This window comes from Perognathus longimembris, chromosome 4, assembly GCF_023159225.1.
Source record: "Perognathus longimembris pacificus isolate PPM17 chromosome 4, ASM2315922v1, whole genome shotgun sequence".
Lineage (NCBI taxonomy): Eukaryota > Metazoa > Chordata > Mammalia > Rodentia > Heteromyidae > Perognathus > Perognathus longimembris.
In genome coordinates, this window is record NC_063164.1 from 91,811,982 (window position 1) to 91,831,410 (window position 19,429).

The 19,429-nt window shown below is 53.8% G+C and overlaps 1 protein-coding gene and 1 long non-coding RNA gene across 2 annotated transcripts in view; one reads left to right on the forward strand and one right to left on the reverse strand.

Annotated features, from left to right (window-relative positions):
• Window positions 1–920: 920 nt before the first annotated feature.
• Hs6st1 (heparan sulfate 6-O-sulfotransferase 1) overlaps window positions 921–19,429 on the reverse strand; it is a 36,733-nt gene continuing 18,224 nt past the window's right edge. The window contains exon 2 of the mRNA XM_048345681.1: window positions 921–2,425. Within this exon, the coding sequence (XP_048201638.1) occupies window positions 1,720–2,425 (706 nt within the window). The 3' untranslated portion in view covers window positions 921–1,719. The remainder of the gene's footprint in view (window positions 2,426–19,429) is intronic.
• Window positions 7,826–19,044, forward strand: LOC125350802. Its single transcript, XR_007210817.1, has 3 exons — window positions 7,826–8,244; window positions 16,128–16,129; window positions 18,994–19,044. It is a non-coding gene; the product is annotated as an uncharacterized LOC125350802 (long non-coding RNA).

The window sequence follows — 19,429 nt, forward strand, 5'->3', positions numbered from 1 at the left end:
TAAGGGGACCTCAGTGTGGGCCTGGCCTGAGGCAGGGCCATGTTCCAAATGCAGCAGAGACTGAGGAGAGACCCGTGCTTCCGTGAGTTGGGATGCGGGGCATAAGTTAAAACATATTCTGATATGTACAAAGCAGATCCTACCCTCTGGCCGTGTGCACAGGAAGCTGGTGCCTACTTCTGGACAGGAGGCCTCAGAGCCCTACATGGCCTGTGTAGGTCCCCAGGGCTCCAGATATACCCCACCCAGCTCCCCAGAGTGGTCACCCAAAGATGAGCTGTGGAGATAATCCCCCACAGGGCCATCTGGACCTCCCTTTACAAGAGCCTGGCCTCTCACTCACTTGGGCACTTGACTTCTCAGTGTGTCCAACCCCCAGGGAGGTGGCCCTGGTTAGATGCCCACCTGGAGCCCAGCTAGCCTGTGGACCCCAAGGTGAAGTGGCCCATGTAGGAAGCCTGAGTGTGGAGCCTCAGTGCTGGACACATGAGGGCTAAGGCACCCACTCCAGGGCACCTGCCCACACCTGGGCTCTGTGTGCTGGAGACGGCCCCTGCCTGTCTGTGGTGGCCGACATCTCTCCATAGCAGATCAGCCCCGGTGCCTGAACTGAAGCAGGGAGAGAGGAGGTCCAGTCCTGCCTTGGGGTCTGCCCTGGCCTTCCAAGCACACAACCTCTAAAGAATCAGGGTCCCTGTTATGCAGTGGTGGGAGCATCTAGGCCTCCTGGAAGGCAGGGGATGATGCTTTCGGTGGATATGTAACATGGCTTCTAGTAAGACCACTGGCCAGCCTGTGGGGCCATTGGGAACAGGGCCTGGCCAGTCTGTGAGGGGAGGGAGAGGGGCCAGCACTGTTTCTTTCCACAATGGCCTGGATGGTCCCTATAACCATCCAGACTGCCATGGCCCCAGGGTATGGCTCACAGGCAGGTTGTGGTCGCCTTCCAGCCAATGGAAGCTTGAGTGTACATTTACACCCAGGGCTGTGGGAGGGTGGTATGGGAGCCCTTGAATCAACCTCTCAGCGACTGGGTGCTAGGGACCGAGGACCAGAAAGAACAGGGCTAGAAGGGGCTCTCGTTACCCACTCACTTCCTATCTGAGTTAGGTCTGCCTGGCTAGATGTAGGTATTGGCCACAGGCCGAAGAGGAGAGGGCTGTCCAGAGAGTTTCACTGGGGTGGCTCCTGGCCTTGAAGCAGCTGTGGATGGGTGCCAGCGAGCTCTAAGTCTGAACCCCTTGGCTGCCTGTGCTCCTGAGAGGGCACGGCCTAGGCCCTGGGACACCGGTACCTCCAGACACAAAGGGGCTTCAGAGCACTCGCTTAGAGCTGGTCCCTTGCCCCTCGCAGCCTGGGTGACGGGGAGAGAGCAGGTACGTGCATAGTTGGCGTGGGACTCCCTGTGGGCCCTGCATGCCCCCTCTCCAATGTCTGTGTCCTTTGCAAGCCTTCAGAAGTCTGTGACAGGGCCGTGGTGGCGAGGAGAACGGAGACACCGCTGGCCCGGGCCCCTAGCGTGCCAAGGCTCCGGCTAGCAGCTTCCCCCTTCCTTATCTCCCGTGCCTGTGGCACACCGATCACTCAGGTGGTGGGGACAACAGAAGACGCCCGGCTCCACCCTGCCTTCTGCCCCGGGGGCCTTCCCACGAGAGTGCCAGTGTGGGGTACGCCCCGCCTCGCCCACCCCCTTTTCCGCTCCCCGCCCCGGCGCCGCCACTACCACTTCTCGATGATGTGGCTCATGTAATCCTCGGTGGGCACGCGGCCTGCGTCCTCCGCGTCCTCCCGCGGCGCCTCCCGCGCGCGGCTGCGCAGGCGCTCCTCGCGGCTGCGCAGGCGCTGCTCGCGCCGCTCCAGCTGCCGCTTGTACTGGTAGCGCTGCTGGAAGAGGTCCTTGGCGTAGTCGTAGAGTTGCATGTCCAGGTCGTTGAGCTCCTCGATGCGCCTGATGGTGTCCTCGTCCACCTCCACGCCGCCCGCGCGCGTGCTGTTGTACTGCATGAAGGGCCGGATGAACTTGAGGTTGAACGTCCGCTCGAACAGGTACTGCGTCTTGCGCTGGAACTCAGTGAGGCCGAAGAAGGCCATGCCGCGCAGGTTCTTACGTGCGCTCTCCAGCAGGAGCTGCGCGCGCTTGCCCTCGGGGATGAAGGACAGGTTGTAGCAGCCCACCAGGCTCAGGTCGGCCAGCATGCGCACCTGGCGGTTGTTGGCCAGGTTGTAGGGGCAATCCATGAACTCCTGCAGTGTGCAGCCCGACCAGTCGGTGCCCTCGTAGCAGGGTGGCAGCTCCTCGGGCGTGGGCGTGCGCCCGTCGCACATGTGCAGCGATGTCTTCCACGTGGCCCCGCGCTGCACGTGCCGCCACTCGCTCAGGTAGCGTGACACCGGGTCCCGCAGCAGCGTGATGTAGTAGAACTTCCTGCAATGAGAGTGGGGAGCCGGCGTGAGAGAGGTGCCCAGGGGGGCTGGCCCGGGGGACAGCCGTTTCTAACCACACATCCCTTCCCTAGGTCTGAGCCGTGCAGGTCCCTGCAACTTTCAGAGCCCGCAGGGCGCCCTGCAGTGCCCTGGCAGGGTGGACGTGGCACGCAGGGATGCTGGCCTGAGGACAGACAAATACCTATGAGGTCACGTGCTCAGTTTCACACTGATGAGCCCCAGCTACCAGGATGCTGGCATCAAGATGGACCACAAGGTGCCTTGCCCTTCTGGTCTTGGGGCCCTGTGCGCCCAGGAGCTGCTGTCCTGGGCATTCATGTGGAGGCAGGGGAAGCTGTGTCCCCAGAAGATGGGGACACACTGCACCTGCAGTCCTAGGTGCTGGCAACTGTCAGTTCTGATGAGGGAACCGTAGCTCAGGGCCTTTGGCCAGAGGGCTCTGGTCCTCCCCAGCTTCCCCTAGCCTAGGCAGGTGACTGGGCAGGGCAGGCCTACGCCTGGCATCTGTGTGACACAGGCAGGGGGCATAGGAAAGGGGACATGGAACCTGGGAAGCCCCCTTTGTCCCCTGTGACCTTCCTGTGGGACCACTGGGGAATGATGGGGTGGAGAGGGGTGACAGCAGTGGGGGGCTAGAAGATGCCTCTGTCCTGCTTTACTCAGAGCACCACAGCTGCGCCTGCCCAGCCCAGCGCTGGCCCAGATAGTGTGCTTAGCAGTCACGCGCCAACACCCTCATCCAGACCTGCCAGGCTGAGGCAAAACAGCACATGCACTCCCAGGCTCTGGGCCTGTGATTCTGAGTGACCTGCGGCCACATGATCCAGCAGAAGCTACAGATACTCTCGGATGGGGCTCAGCCTGGCATTGCCCTAGCCTCCTGGGACATGGGGGCAGGGCTGGACCCCCAGCATACCGGCCTCCATTTCTCCCATGTGCGGCTTTCCAGAAACTTCAGTGCTGCCACGGTGCAGGACGGGTATCCATCTCCTACCAGCTCCATCCATGTAAGGGAGGCCCATCAGCCTCACCAGAGAGGATGGCCTGGCTGCTGTCCAATGAGGGCAGCACAAGGAGGTAGTGGGAAGGTAGGCCCTGGAGGCTGGGTGGATTTTGGCCACTGTACCTTATGAGTTGCCTCCACTCTCCTCCCACATACTACACTGCGGGTTGAGAGCCAGACAGGCTTCCTGGAGGAGGTGGCATTATCACTGTGATGCCTTGCAGTGTGGTTACAACTGAGTCTGTGCCCCCTTCAAAGAGGTATGGACATGAGACTCCTCCACATTTGGTCTGGGGGCACCCTACGCATCAGCTCCTTGTCTAAGAAAGAGCAAGGGGAGGCAGGCTCCTGCCTTCAAAAGCCTCTCCCAGAGCCCTGCTGGGTGGGAGCACAGCACAGGACCCTTAGGGGGATCAGTGTACCACTGTGCCACATCCCAGCCTCTGTGGAAGTCCTACCCCGTGGACTACCTATTATGTGTGTCTGTTAGGGACAACCACTGAAATAGCTATACTTTTTTTTTTTTTTCCATGTCTGTCACTCAAATGATCTATGAATTTGGGCAGCTAAGTCAGGGTCCCTCAGAATTTCACCAGGAACATTCTGTCCACCGTGCTGTCAAGCTGGCCTAGGTTTCTTTGTGCAGTGGCATCTGGATTCCACAGGGCAGAGGCCTCTCTGTGTGCCACTCCCAGCAAGAGTCCGCCCCTGCAGGCACTCCCAGGGTGACCTGACAAGACTTCTGAAAGTGCAGAGAGGCAATGGGAAAAGAGGAGGGAAACAACAAAAATGGCTTGTCCTGTGTCCCACAAACAAATGTGGAGACTGGACCCAGATAAACAGATGACCTTTGAAACAACTGAAGAGGGGAAAAAATGAGGACTGGTTGTTAGAACAGGACCCAGCAGAAAGTAAGAAGACCACATGTGAGACATCGAGCAATGTCTTTGAAACCAAGAGAAAATGACCTAGATCAAACTATCTTCCAAGTTTTGCAGCAGAATAGAAATAGAGACTTTCAGACACTGAAGAACTTAGGAACTTCATTGTCCATGAACTTTATTTTAGGAAGATGTTGAAATACACATTTGATTTAGTAGAAATGAAGAAGACAAAGAGACAAAGAGATAAGAACTAAACCTCCAAAAGAAGAAAATAAGAACATGCAAGGAGTAGAAACTGCCATCTAAGAGAAAGATTCTGGGGCTGGGGATATGGCCTAGTGGCAAGAGTGCTTGCCTTGAGAAAGATTCCATTGTTTATTACTGAGCCTATCAGAAATAAAGGGGCAGTGGCTTCAGGGAAAAAAAAAAAGGGGAGGGGGCATGGACAGATTACTCAACAAAAAAGCATCTGAGGAAAAAAAAAGAATTTAGTATGTGGCAGACTTTGGGATCAGCTGGAAAAAAATTAAGTCTATGCAAAAAGAAAAAGGAAGAAAAAAAAACCCTTAAAAGTAAAAACTCCAGGAAACAAGTTAAGTTAGAAAGAAGATGAAGTATACTACTAGTCCCAGGAGTACATAGTAGTTTTGGAGACATTATAATGTAAGGTAAATATTGATATAATAGACACCTGAGCTTGAATTCTACTTGGGATGAGTCGAAGGAGGTGTGAGCATCTACCCAAACAGAAAATACTGAAATCAAAAGTACTTCAAACTATTTCAAACATGGAGGGGCCAGGTGGCTGTGGCTTATGCCACCTAGCTTCTCAGGAGGCTGAAATCTGATGACTGCAGTTCAAAGCCACCTGGAGCAGGAAATTCTGTGAGACTCTTATCTACATAAACCACCAGAACACAGGAAGTGGAGCTGTGGCTCAAAGTGGTAGCGTACTAGCCTTGAGCGAAAAAGCTCAGGGACAACACCCAGTCTGAGTTCAAGTCCCAGGACTAAAAAAGGTATATGTATTATCTATGTATATATGGTATCATATATAATGAGGAGTGGTTGTTAGAATAGGGCCCAGTGGATGGAGAAACCAGGAAGACCACATGTGAGAAATCAAGCAATGTCTTTGAAATGAATATGAATAAAGGACTTAGATCAAACTATCTTCTAAGTTTTGGGGTAGAATACTTTCAGACATTGAAGAATGTACACATGTGCGTGCATGAACACACATGTGCCGAGATGTGCACACAGAGAAAGTATCTGAAGATTACTGAGAAGAGCTATAAGATGGTTCCTTGGTGAAGTTGGAAATAAGTGTATGATTTTATGTTTCATCATGAATTGACTGAACTGTTTGGCTCTAAGTAAGTGTATAAATTAAACGGAAATGAAGCTCAACATTGAGGAAACAGGCCAAAAAAGCCTATGGAGAGATGCTTCAGCTTCACCTGTCCCTGAGCCAGTGGCACATTAACCACAGTGTGATCCCACTGGAAAGGAAAAGTGTGGCAAGAGTGAGCGTGGGCACTCACGGAGGGCAAAGCTGACCCTGGATCCTGCTTGTGGGCTGTGACTGAGCGGTTACTCCAGTTCAGTAGGAAGCTAAAGGTGGCTCTGACACTAACCCCATCGGAATGATCAAGCTGGGCAGTGGGACTGTCCTGTGTTACTGTTGACTTGTTGCTTATGTAAATGATACAGGATCTCTTGTGAGTCCCAAACATATCACGACAAAGCATACAGCTTGTACATGGGAAGGAAGACAAACATGAAGGCCCTGTAGGGTCTCTCAGTCCCCCTGGCACGTCTGACCTGCAGACACTCCCCTCCAGAGGTCTTCTGTAGAGAGGAGTGTCTGCCTTGAAGGCAGACCTCTGTGGTCCCGGTTAGGGAAGAAGGGACCCCTGTAGGGTGGTGAGGGCGGCTGCTTGCCAGGCCAGCTGGGGCTGGCTGTGGTTTGTTAACTACCTGCACATTAGAGAGGCGGGCAGTGCTGCGGCTTCTCTGGGAAGGAAGCATAGATCCTGTGGAGCTCAGCATCCGGCCAGTGGCGGGCCTGGCCATCCCAGAGCTTTGGAGACACAGATGGAGCAGCTCTGTTTTCAGGGGCTCCCTCGCCCTATTGGCCCTCGCCCCGGTTGGCCGGGCAAATTATGCTGTCAGAATAGCAGGCTATGGATCTTTCTGTGAACAGCACTGAACCACGATCCTGCCCTACACGGTGGGCATGGTGGGACTCTGAGAACACCCACTGTGTGACTGCACTGGGAAATGTTCCTGGGAGAGACAAGGAGCCCTATGCCTTTGGCTACTTACCACACCATGGCAAGCACTGGGAAGGCTCACTGCTGTAGCAATGGATAAGATGTGGGGTGCAACTGAGACAGCACCTTTCTAGCTGCATGTCCTCCGTGGGCCACCCCCAGGACGTGTCTGGCTACCATGGCCCATCCCCAGGCCCATGTCTATGTCTACCATGGACCACCCCCAGGCCTATGTCTGGCTACTGTGGGCCACCCTCAGGCCTGTGTCTGTGTCTATTGTGGGCCACCCCCAGGCCTGTGCCTGGCCCTTTGCCTCCTGGATCTCTGATCTGAGCAGCCTGGAAATTTTGGGGCAGTGTACATTACTCAGAACCACAAGGGGTGAAGGGAGACATTGAGACTTGTTCCCCCATTTCTTTCACTACCCCCCACAGTCCAGGCTGGACAGAGGCCACAAGACAGCATGTGCAAGGCAGACAGGAGCAGACAGAAGTGTTGGAAGAGGGGGCCGGGAATGTGGCCTAGTGGCAAGAGTACTTGCCTCCTATACATGAGGTCCTCAGTTCAATTCCTCAGCACCACATATACAGAAAATGGCCAAAAGTGGCGCTGTGGCTCAAGTGGTAGAGTGCTAGCCTTGAGCAAAAAGAAGCCAGGAACAGTGCTCAGACCCTGAGTTCAAGGCCCAGGCCTGGCAAAAAAAACACAAAACAACAACAAAAAAAAGTGTTGGAAGAGAGTGCTTTCAGAGTTTGGCCTCCAGTCTGTGAATTCACACAGAGGGTGGCTCACTGGTGTAAGTGATGGCTGGCCAATGGGTCTAGACTCATTGTGAGGAGGGGTGCCCTGCCCTGGTGCTTTCTCATGCCCATGGCAAGGAAAGCCCAGCTCTGCCTCCTAGGGCAGGCATTTCTCCTGTTCCACAGACCGGGTGGCTCAGGCTCAGAGGTGCAGCTTAGCAGCTCTAGTAACACCGCTAGGTGCTCTGGACCTGGTGGGAGCAATAGCACCTGGAAGTGACAGACCTGGGGGAAGGGCCAGGCCATGTGTCATGGGTGCCACTCCCTGGTGCAGGACAGGAAGGCATGGTCCTGGCTCCAGAGGGGGGTGCGGCTGAGCCAGGGGCAGGGGCAGACCAGGGAGTCTTCCTAGGTAATACAAAATCAAGCTCGGACAAGTAGGGCTCAGAATGCAAAATTCACACAGATTCCAAACAAAGCAGATATCCCAGAATTTGTCTTCATGGATTGCAGCTTTCCTGGCAGCCCACAGGACTTTTTGCCTGGGTTACTCCCTGGTGTTTAATTAGAGCTGGTTTACTGGTATGTGGTGTTTGTGTGAGAGAGACCTTCAGCTATTCTGATGGTTTTGTGGGCCCCTTGGCCATGTAAGATCCTAAAGGGTAAGGAAGAGGTCTTCTCCTGGAATCTGTTACATGACAATTACAGAAGGCCCTTGTTTTACACTGGGTTCTAGCACTGGGCTGGGCATCCCAGACTGAAAATCACAGTGGAATGAGTTGACATATCCAAACCAAGCTGCTAGGTTAACCATCAGTAGAGAAAAGCACAGTTTCCCAACTGGCCAGGCTCAGAGGGGATGAAAAAGAAGCCCCCTTTGTTTTAATTGACATTAAGTTACTGGAAGTGACCAACCAGTTGCTTTCCTGCTGTTGTGTCTCTTGGCCAGCTCTGAAATGACCTTCATCAGAAGACCACTCCCTGAATACTTCTGCTTTATGGAATGAAGTGTTGCCCCAAGCTATACCCCAAAACAAAGCTAACTGAAACAGTTAAAATTCATGTTCCAATGTTTGGCTATTGTGCTTTTGTATAGTTCCAAACTGCTGAGACGTGATTAGCTTTAAAGTTTTGATTCATATTCTTTTTATTTATTGTTGATATCAGGGACTGAACTCCGGGAACTCTTGCTCTTGCTTAGTTGGCAATGAACTACTTCAGCCACACACCAGTTCTTTTGCTTGCTGGCTGACACTTGTGTATTTTTTTCTGCCCAGGCTGGCTTTGAACTGTGATCCCTCAGCTCGCAGCCTCCTGAGTAGCTAGGATTTATAGGCATGAGCCACTAGCCTCCTGATTTTGATTCTATAGATTTTTTTCCTTTCTTTTTCTTTTTGTGATGCTGGATGGGTCAGGGCTTCACACATGCTAGGCAAGTGTTTGTTCTACCATTTGAACCATGCCTCTAGTCCCCTGGGTTGGTATTTTTACACGACAAGCTCAGCACTGGCTGGAACCCTACTTCGTGTAAAACAAGCACAGGAAGTCTGGGGAAAACCAAGTGCAGGGGATAAGTTGTGAACTCTTTCAGAAAGGAGGAGGATGGGCTGGGCTTGACAGCCAGAGGCCGGAGGCTGCAGCCACCTGTCTGTGCTGTGACAGCTGCACTGTGACCAGAGCTGGGTGAAAATGACACAGGTTCAGGAAAACCACCTCCCAACTGGGGATGGGTTACTCATTGTCTGCCTCAGGACAGGAGATGAAGGATGCAGAATAGTGAGATAAGGGGGTGCTTCCACAATGTTATAGAAAATTAAGCTTACAGAAAAGTTCCAAGTTCAGTAAAAACCCCTAAGTCCAAGTGGATGACTAACATATTCTTGATATATTTTTGCATTGTCTGAAATTATGTATTACAAATTAAGTTTCCCTAAACTGAAACTCTGAATCTAAAAGTCTCCAACACCTGAAACTTCCCTGCATGCAAACATGATGAAACAGTGAGCAGTGCCACCTCTGGCCTCATGTGATGGGATCAGAGTCAGAGCACAAGTCACTGGAAACACTGCAGGAAACGATTTGCGTGTGTGTAAAACACAGGGGGGTTTTGTGTTTACCCTTTCAGATAAAGGATTCTCAACCTGCATATAAATAATTAAAGTAATGGTGTGACTACACAAACACCCTGGGTAAGAAAGGGGTCTAGAAAAGGCCAGGCTTGCCATTCCTGTCCTCCCTGGTCCTTGGGGAAAAAATGGAGTGGCTCCCCAGAACACGGGTGGCCCAGCCCCTCCTGGCTGTGCCTCTTAGCTCTGCTCAGAAGGACCTAGGAGAGATATGAGAGGAAGTTCATAAACAGGGCGTAACCAGCAAGTTCCTAAACTCAGACTCTGAAACACAGGCAGGCTTTTCTACCAGTGCCAGCGGATTGTGCTCCTGGGTCCTGAGGGAGGCTGCTGTCATCTGCAGCCAGAACGAGGAAGCTGGCCAGTCTCTACGGAATGCGGGAAGCTAAGGTCATTGCTCACAAGTCCTTTATTGCAGCTTCAACGTAGCAAGAAACCTGCCCTGCGCCCCCCCCCTCCCGCCCCATTCTTGGTTGTCTAGGGTCCTTTCATGAGGACAGAGCCCACACCATTAAGGCTGGATCCAGACAGTTCATTCTGGGTACTTTTTGTTTCTGACACAGGGTGTTGCAATGTAGTCCATGCTGGCCTAGAACTCACTGACCTCCTCCTGCCTTAGCCTCCCGGTGGATGAGATGGCAGGTACCTGTTACCATGCCTGACTCAGAATCTAAAAACAAACAAGCAAACAAACTATATTCTAAGGGGTCTCAGAACACAGGCTGATATGTGGTGGCTAAGAAATGTCTGGGTAGTGGGAATACCCAATTCATGTCCTGCTTCCCCAAGCCTGTTCTGACCACTGCTTCAAGCCAGGCCCCTGGGGCACCTCCCAGCAGGTGTGGGTTCTATGGGCAGTGAGTATGTCTCAGGATTCAACACAGGGAGGAAGTAACAATGATGAGGAGGTTGCCAGAGCTGGGGAGCCCACAGCACAAAGCTCCTTGCATTCAGCCTTCCTCTGTGCAGTGGCTGTCACCCCCAGGGGGGCAAGGGCCCCAGGTGCCCACGCCTCGGCAGCACAAGTCTATTCCCACTAACTCCTTACAAATATAGATGCTTGGCTTTGGCTCAAGTCCCACTGGAAGGTGAATGGCACATGGGGCTGGCTGCTTCTTCACCCTTCCGGTAGCAGGAAGCTATGGAGGAGGTTGGGGGATAAGAGGATGAGCCAGAGGAGATCTGCTCCCAAGACAGGGTGAGCCCTGCTTGCACAGGGCTCTGAGCCATGGCTGCTGCTTCCCTCCTTGCACCTGACCTCACACGCAGGAGTGGGCTGCCCTTCTTGGTGCCTCCAGGGCACCCAGGCACTGAGTCTGAGATCCATCAGCAGGCTGGGGAGCCCTTCTCCAAATGCAGCCCAGAAAATGCTGGGCTTAGGTTGCCCCTCCTGGTAACATCTGCACAACAGCAGTGGCTATATTTGTTGATTAACTGAATCTGCTTCCAAAAATACCACGGTATGGGGACAGGCCTCATGCTATCAGGGGTCAGGTGTGGTGTGGGCACAGGAGTGGGGAGTGCCTCCCCATGGGCATCCTGCCTGTATCAGATCTGCCCTCAGATCTCCCTTTCACTGCAGGACCCCAGAATGGAAGCCTGGGGTGGAAATGTGAAGGTGGCCAAGCCCTAGCAGCCCTCACGGGTGACACAGCCAACTGAAGACTGGAGGTTGATGCCCAAAGAGATGAGTGGCTGGCTCAAAGCTGCCTGGCCCTGGAGGGCCCATCCTCAGCCTGACTCCTGGTATATCCTCCTCCAGTGGGCAGAGAGCAGGGACAGGGCAAATCCCACCAGCAGGGAGCACAGGTGGCACACAAGAGACCCTGGTAACCACCCAGCATCACCACTCCTAGACCCACTTATTTCCAGCAAAGTTGGGAGGGCTGAATTCTTACAGATGGGGAGCTATACTGACAAGCACCCCCAAGAGACAAGCTTAGGGAACAGCACAGAAGTCCCTAAAGAGGAAGCCCACTAGGTTGGGATGTGTGATTAAGTATGGCCATCATCATATCCTTAGAGACACCTTCGTCCTGCTTTCCTCACTTACTAGAATGCAGACGTGACTGATAAGAACCAGCAATCATAATGGACCACGAAGCATTTTCTGGGCTAGCAGGGGAAAGAGGAGCCAGGTTCTTGGTGTTCCTGTGACTGCACCCCCAGCACAGCCTGCCTGTCCTGGGCTCCTTTCCAGAGGGAGGGAAGTAAACTACCACCCTATGCTGGCGTCTGAACCTGCCCCGTCTCCTCAGGGCCCATGCATCGGCGACATGGAATGGGGAGAGGATGAGCCCCTGGTGTGGGTAGGGTGACAGGGCCTGGGGTACTACTGGCATGTGTTCAGTAATAACTCACTTTATTAATGTACCGACCTGCTGGTGCTTTACCTGGTCGTTCTGGACACTCCCTGACACCTAGCAGACATGCACGATTCCCATTTTCCAGACAGGTTGTACAGCTAGCCCAGGCCACAGAGTGGAGTGGGAGAACGAGGTCTGCCTGGACTGGGCTGAGGCACTACCATGGAGCTGGCTCTGGGAACATGAGTAAACCGGTTGCCCTGCTGACTGCTATCCAAACCACAGCCAGGGGCGGTAGTGTCAAGAACGCCATTTCCTCCAAAGCCCGGAAGAGCTTTTTTTTGGTGAAGAGCCAGTGTCTCTACACAGAAAGTCACCTCCAGACCCACAGTGAGGAGGCGTGTAACCCGGCCATGTGACTACACATGATGACTGCTGGGTGCCGTGGGGACACAGCCCATGCCCTGGATGTGGTTTCTGGCTGTGGGATCCTGGGCAAGCATCCTCTGCTCTCCTGGACGGACTCTCCCCTTACCCCACAGCTCAGGACTATGCCACAGCACTGTGGGCCAGGGCAGATGGCTGGAGGCAGGGATGACAGCACTCTTACACCCCACTGGGAAGCCAGACAGCCAATGCAGAAGGGTGTGAGGGGGTGGGGCTCATTCGCTCAGGGCCCACATCCCTGCAGAGGCAGGTGTGCTGAGCAGGGCTGTTGGGCCTCCCTCAACCCTGCCTTACATCTCTGAGGGCCTTCTTAGTCCTACTGGGAAGCCCAGCTGCTGGGCCAGGGCCAGGCATTGCATCCAGGGTGGAAGCTTGTGCCCCAGAGCTCACACCTGGGCGGGGGCGGCAAGCCTACAGAAGGGCAGAGGGCACCAAGTCCAGAATGTGCTGCTGTGTAGCCAGGCACACTGGCCCTGAGCACTGGGCCTCAACCTGCATCTTACTGACATCCAGGGTCCAGGGTGCTTTTCCTTTTCTTGGTGGTGGTACAGGAGCTTGAATTCAGGATATTCCTTGGCTTTTTCTGCTCAAGGCTGGTACTGTAGCAACTCAAGCTATACCCCTGGCTTTCTGCCTAGTTAGAGATAGAGAGTCTCTTGCCTTCAAACTACATCCTTCATATCTCAGCCTCCTGAGCAGGTAGAATTACAGACTGCAAAGGTTTTGACTTTGAAGGGCATAGGAGCTCTCAGGGACAGCTGACCAAGGCTTCCCTCCTTTCCAGCTGTGGTCTCTCTATTGTGATTCACCCAGCTCCACCTCCAGGTCACTTCTTCAGTAAAAACCCAGCTGTCCTTTTTATAGTGCACAGCTCTTGGATCAGGCCTGCAGCTGTGGGTTTCAGGCAGGCCACCTTCAGGACTCATGCACACAGACAGGGTGAGAGCAAGCGTGCGTGTCTACTGGAAATGACTGTGCTCAGGAGTGCTGGGGTGATGTACCCAAATCCATGCACAGCACCGGGCATTTGCAGGCCTGTAGCTGCCATGTGTCCAGCAGCCTGGCCTGGGCAAGAGAGGTCCAAATGGACCTCTGACCCCAGCACTCAGCACAGTTACTACCCCCATCCCCCAATGGGCAGGTCCTGCTGCAGGCACAGGAATGCCTGGGACTGGGGCCCTGGGGGCACAGGTGTTAGTTAAGGTTGTGATCACACTATGTGATGCTCTGCTACTCATATGCCAGATAGGAAGGCCTCCAGGAGGAGGTCCAGGCCTCTAGCGTAGGTGATGGTCTCCAGCAAGCCACTCACACCTGAAATTGTAAGACGAGAGCTACAGGGTGTCGAGCCTGAAGTCATATAGCTGGTCCTGCTCAGCCATGTGGCTGTGGCCACAGTGCATGGTGCCTGGGACTGAAAGGATCCCCCTTCTCCTGGATAAGGCCAGAGATCTGGCCATGGCTCCTGGGTTCAGGAGCTGCTTGGGCCCCACAGAAGCATCGCCCTCATGGCAAGACTGGAAGGCGGACCATGGACCATGGGACCAGGGGCCATGGGAGACCTGGATAAGAAGATGGGCTCCACATTGTAGGCCAGGACTAGCCTAGACTGGGCTGAAATCAGGCTGGGACCTGGCCCATACTCAGTTCCCCACCAGCCAGGTACTCAGAGAGAAGGCAGGGGTTGTGGGTTAAGCTTCTCCGTGTGGCCTCCTTTGTGCCTCGAGCCACCCAAATAGGCACTTGACTCTCCTCCCCCAAGTCCCCCCTGCCCCTAAGGCCTCCCCACACTTCCCATCCATCTACTACTATCTGCCCTCGGATGCACTGGCTCCAGGTCTCTGCCATCTACCCTATGCACGCGTATAGGCATGTCACCCAGCTCGTGTCCCCTACCTCCTTCCTAAAGAGCTGAGGGGGTTGAGTGCAGAGGCCGTCTTCCCAGGGCTAGAGAGCTGAGGGGTTGAGTCCAGAGGCTCTCTTCCCAGGGCTATACGTGATGTGGCTAGAGCTCAGCTCAGCAAGTGTCCTCAACTCAGCAAGCATTCTCGTGGTCTGGGTTAAATGTGGCTGCTGCAGCTGTTCAGGTCCCTAGCACTTTGATTAAAAGGACTGCCCCCCACCACTGGCTGGCAGGGTGCCTCCCCCTACTGTCCTGCAGCAGTTACCTGCTTGGGCTCTGCCCATATCTGGTCTCCAGAGAGCACACATGAAGAACACACACTACCTGAGCACCCACCTTGTACTCTAGCTAACCCACTACCCGGCTCAGGGGCGCAGGTATCTTGTCCTAAGGATACAGGCTTAAGGGGAGTCCAAGGGTGCTGATCTGAATGTAGGTTCTGCTGGTTTTTTTCTTTTGTGTTGTGTGTTGTTTTTTTTTTCTTTTTTCGAATCTTGGTCTTTATTAGAGTCATAGCAGTCTGCAGGCAGCCAACTGTTACAAAGGTCTGCAGTCCGCAAATACACTAAGAGCAGTCAGGAAACAGGCCAGAGAGGAAGGGAAGAACAAAAACAATACCAACAAACCAATTCAGCTCCAATGGAGAGCTGAAGTGGGACGCCATGGTGACCGGAGACAAGCCAGGAGACAGGACAGTGCAAACACGGAGGTGTCTCCTGCTGTTTTTAATGACAGACAAGAGGCTGAAGTGGAGAACAAGGAAAGCCAAATCTTGTAGGGCAGATGGCAGCAGCTGGGGTCAGTGCAGGCAGCTTGCTTGCTCTTTCTTTTCCAAGACGCTAGTTCATAGCTCCTTACCATGCCCACACAAAGCCTGAACGCAGAGCTCTTGCTGTGAACCCGGCCCCCTCCCCCGGCCCCTCAGTGACGCTGACCTGTTTTCTGGAGCCAGGGTCCCCTAGTCCCCTCGGGCTTTGGCTTTACTAAAGCGCCCTAGCCAAGATGGTGTGTGTCTAGCTCTCTGCTATTGAATGTGGATGGGTAGGGAGACCACAGCACTTGGAAGCTCCCTCTTGTTAGGTCCTCAGACCTCATTGAGGCCAAACCAGCCTCACTGGTGCATACCAGAGGCCCTGGGGTCCAGTGTGGCCCCATGAAGCAGCACACGGGCAGAAGCGCTCTTTCTCTCCCTCCAACATGTTGTATGGCATTGTCAGAACAAACGAATGTGCAGGCAGAGCCTCTGGTGAGGTGCCAGTGGGCCCAGAGGGAGCTGGACCCAGGAGCCCTTCCTGCATTCTCCTTTTCTGCTCCACCCCTAGTGGCTAATGCCTGCCCTGATGTCCACACAAGGTCTCTCTGCCTCGGCACTTGCCCCTGTTGCCAAGTAATGGCTTAGGCAAGTGCCCTTGCGCCACAACCCCCCCCCCCCCCCGGAGTTGTGGTGGTGCTAGAAGCCTCATATCCCTCCACTGTTCAAGCACTTCCCCTCCTCAGAGAGCTCAGGCTTGCAGGGAGGATGAGGGTTGTACAGGAGAGAGCAGAGCAAGGATGGAGTTCCAGGGTCAAACTGATAGGTGGGTGGGACCTCGCTCTGGCAGCTGTCCCCATGTGGCCAGGGGAGTTACCAGCCCTTCCCCTAACCCAGGCCCTCCTAGATGCCACTTTCAGATAGGCCGACAGAAAGCACCACAAGGCTTTGGGGAACAGTATGTATGAGGTGCTCTGCAGAGGCCAGGAACCTGCTCATCCCAAGGAGGCAGCCTGCTTGGATGCTAAGGCCCCAGGGCAGGGCCAGGGCCAGGGCCAGCTCCCTCCAATGTGGTGAGCCCTTTCCTCCTCCACAGCAGGATTCACCAAATACTGCCATGTGTGTGGGACAGGAGTATGTCCCTGACTGAAGGCTGGCAGTGCCTGATCAGCAAGTGCCTTGGAAGATGAAGCCCCATGTGGGTTACGGGCGGGCCAGGCCCAGCCCCTGGGGGTGAGTCCTGCAGATGTGGGGCACAGTGGCAAAGTGTAGGGAACACCTCAGTCAGATCAGGAGAGCTCAGAGAAGTGAGAGGGCCAGACTGGAGGAAACTGCCCAAGCCCAGGGCAGTGAGGTCAGTTCCAGGAGGAAGTGAATTCATGGCTTCAAGGACAGGACACTGTTAGTAAATGGTGCGAAAAATGAGATTGCCTGTTCTTAGTTCAAAAAACCAAACTGCTAAGGAAGTGTGGAAAAGCAAAAAGGCTTGTTTAGGCACAGGAAACACAAGTCTCCTCCTTTCCTGACCTCTACAGTCTTGGGGGCAGAGTTTAGAAAGGAAGCCATGTTGCTGTGGTGCCCAGAATGAGGGGCTCTAGGCAAGTGACCCTGAATGCACCCCAGGAGTCTTACTGCTCCTCTTCTTGGGGGCTGTGGGAGTGACCAAGAGTAGTGGCCCTATATCTGGGGGAGGCCCGGAAGTATTTCCCCAAAGCCCCCAACCAGTTGAGATCATCAGGTCCTGACAAGACCCCAAGCTCTCATCCGGTCCAGCCAGCCTGTGGAACGCCATGCAGGTCCCACCCACCACCACTCTTGTACAGGCCCAGCCGAAAACTGTGGTGTGCATCTGGTCACTCCCTAACCAGGCGTGGCCCTGCGAAGGCACCTCAGTGGACATGCCTAGGACTTGGGGTACTCCCCATATGGCACAGGTGAGGTTCCTTCCTTGAGATGCACTTTCTGGCTGTCTGACATGATTCCTAAGTGCCTGTCTACGGCTCTCAGGCAATGAATGCCCCAGTGAGTAGGCATGGGGAGGTGAACTCCACCAGGCCTTGGGGCCTCCCTGGGCTGTTGCTCACTCACACTTTACTCTTACCTGCCCAGTCCCTTCTGGCTCCAAATGTTGCTGTGCAGGGATATGTGCACTCACACCTTAGGGCAAGAAGGCTGGCAGAGCTCTGTTCCTCTGTAGGCACCAAGTCAGGCAGGCAGATTAGTGGGTCTTGTGCTTGCTAACTTGGTCCCAGACCTACCCAAGTGTGTACCTAGGCCATGAGCCTAGGGCTCACTTTCAGCCTCCTGACCTCTACTGAAGCTGATGCCTGAGATGGAGACTGCTCTGCCCTATGGCTTCATAGCCTATGACCTGTATACCCCCTACCACAGGTGCCAGGCCCAGAGGTGAGGCAGAGGCCTGGGAAGGAGCGGTCGTAGCTCCTGCCAGGGTGTGTTGTACACATACTATGCTAGCATAGAGTACACCCATGGCCAGTCCTCACCAAATTCAACCACCTGCCAAGCAGAGCTGACCTCTAGGTGTCTGTGCCAGGCACATCCCCCCACAGTCTTGAGTAGACACAAAGCACCATGCAGCACACAACAGGTCAGTGGGCACCTTTTATGCATGGTTTCAAAGGGTTTAGGACCCATACACAGAGGGTGAAGGACAGCCACACCCCATGATTCCCTGGAAATGTGGGCCTGCTGTCTCCTGCAGTAACACAGGAGCACATGTCTGTGCACGCTGAGCCAATATGCCACCTTGATGGTCACCACAGGCCAGCCCTGGTCACAGGCTTGCACAGCCCAAGGCAGAGCAGAATCCCAAAAGGAGCAGAAGTCAAGAGGCCTTGGTCCTGGAGCAATGCCTTGGGAAGAGTTTCTTTTTGCTTTCTCTGTATCTTTCCAATGTTACATAATAAGATGTGTATTAGAAAACAAAGCAACAGCAATTTATACAATCTATTTTGCTTTTCCTGAAGGTATGTGTGTTAGGGAGCCCTTTGAGCTCTATGCCTCTCCAGCAGACTCTCAGCATGAGTTGAAAGCCACAAAGATATCTATCATTTTCTGCGGGAAGGAGGGTCAGAATGAATCTGAAGACCATGGGAGTGCCTTATGACCCCCCTAGATGGCGACTGCTCACATCCCACACAATACCCTCCCAGGATCTTGGCACTCTCAGGATCTAAGCACTCCCAGGCCCCAGATAAAGGGGGCTGCTCCTGTCCCCATGCACACACCTGCATGAACACTGCACTGGGATACAGGGGAGTACAGATCACCTTCCTAGAGCCAGAAATCCTCCTGCACTCTACTGGGCTACTTCAGCCCCCTCAATGCCTTTGTGGTTAGTGGCTGCAGAAGAGGCCGCACAGTCATTTGCTGGCTATATTCTGCCACTCTGAGGTCGTCATCACTTTTAGATTCTCTCTGTGGATGAGTAAACTGAGGCTTAGCAGATCTTTCTACCACCCAAGCCTCCCAGAGTACGTGCTGACGTGTATATGCCACAGACAAATCTCACAGGAATAAGGCATACCATAGTCGGCGTAGGACACATGTCTCCCACTCTCGAAGGGCTCTGCTTCTGATCATTGATGTGGCCATGACAGGTTCCCAAAGGAATCTCTGGTGTGTTTTCTCCTAGTACAGTGACATGTCCCTTGCAGGCCACAGCATGGTGCTAGCATGAGGGACCAGCAGGGAGTAAGGAGGGGAACCACACAAAGCAGACTTGAATTGCTCTTACCAGACAAGTGTTCGAGAACATTTAAGAGAGGGAGAGAAGCCATCAATAGAATAATTTGTCTAGTGTCCTAACGTAAAAATTACAAGGAATACTATAACCTCAAAAATTACAGTAGTTGGGCTGGGGATATAGCCTAGTGGCAAGAGTGCCTGCCTCGGATACACGAGGCCCTAGGTTCGATTCCCCAGCACCACATATACAGAAAACGGCCAGAAGTGGCGCTGTGGCTCAAGTGGCAGATTGCTATAGCCTTGAGCAGGAAGAAGCCAGGGTCAGTGCTCAGGCCCTGAGTCCAAGGCCCAGGACTGGCCAAAAAAAAAAAAAAAATTACAGTAGTTAAAAATCTTCCTATGAGTGGGCTGGGAATATGGCCTAGTGGCAAGAGTGCTTGCCTCCTACATATGAAGCTCTCGATTCGATTCCCCAGCACCACATATATGGAAAACGGCCAGAAGGGGCGCTGTGGCTCAGGTGGCAGAGTGCTAGTCTTGAGCGGGAAGAAGCCAGGGATGGTGCTCAGGCCCTGAGTCCAAGGCCCAGGACTGGCAAAAAAAAAAAAAAAAAAAATCTTCCTATGAGTACCAGGTGGGGTGGGGCACCCTGGAATACAAAAACCTCCTAGCACCTAGGAGGCAGAGGCAGGAGAGCCAGCGAGTGAGACCCTATTGCAGTCAGCTGTACCTGCAGCTAACTTTCAAGTGTTTCTGTCCAAGCCAACACACACATGTCCATGAGCATGCATGAGTCCATAGCATAAGCACACAGAGAGTTATCTCTATGTCCACCTGTAT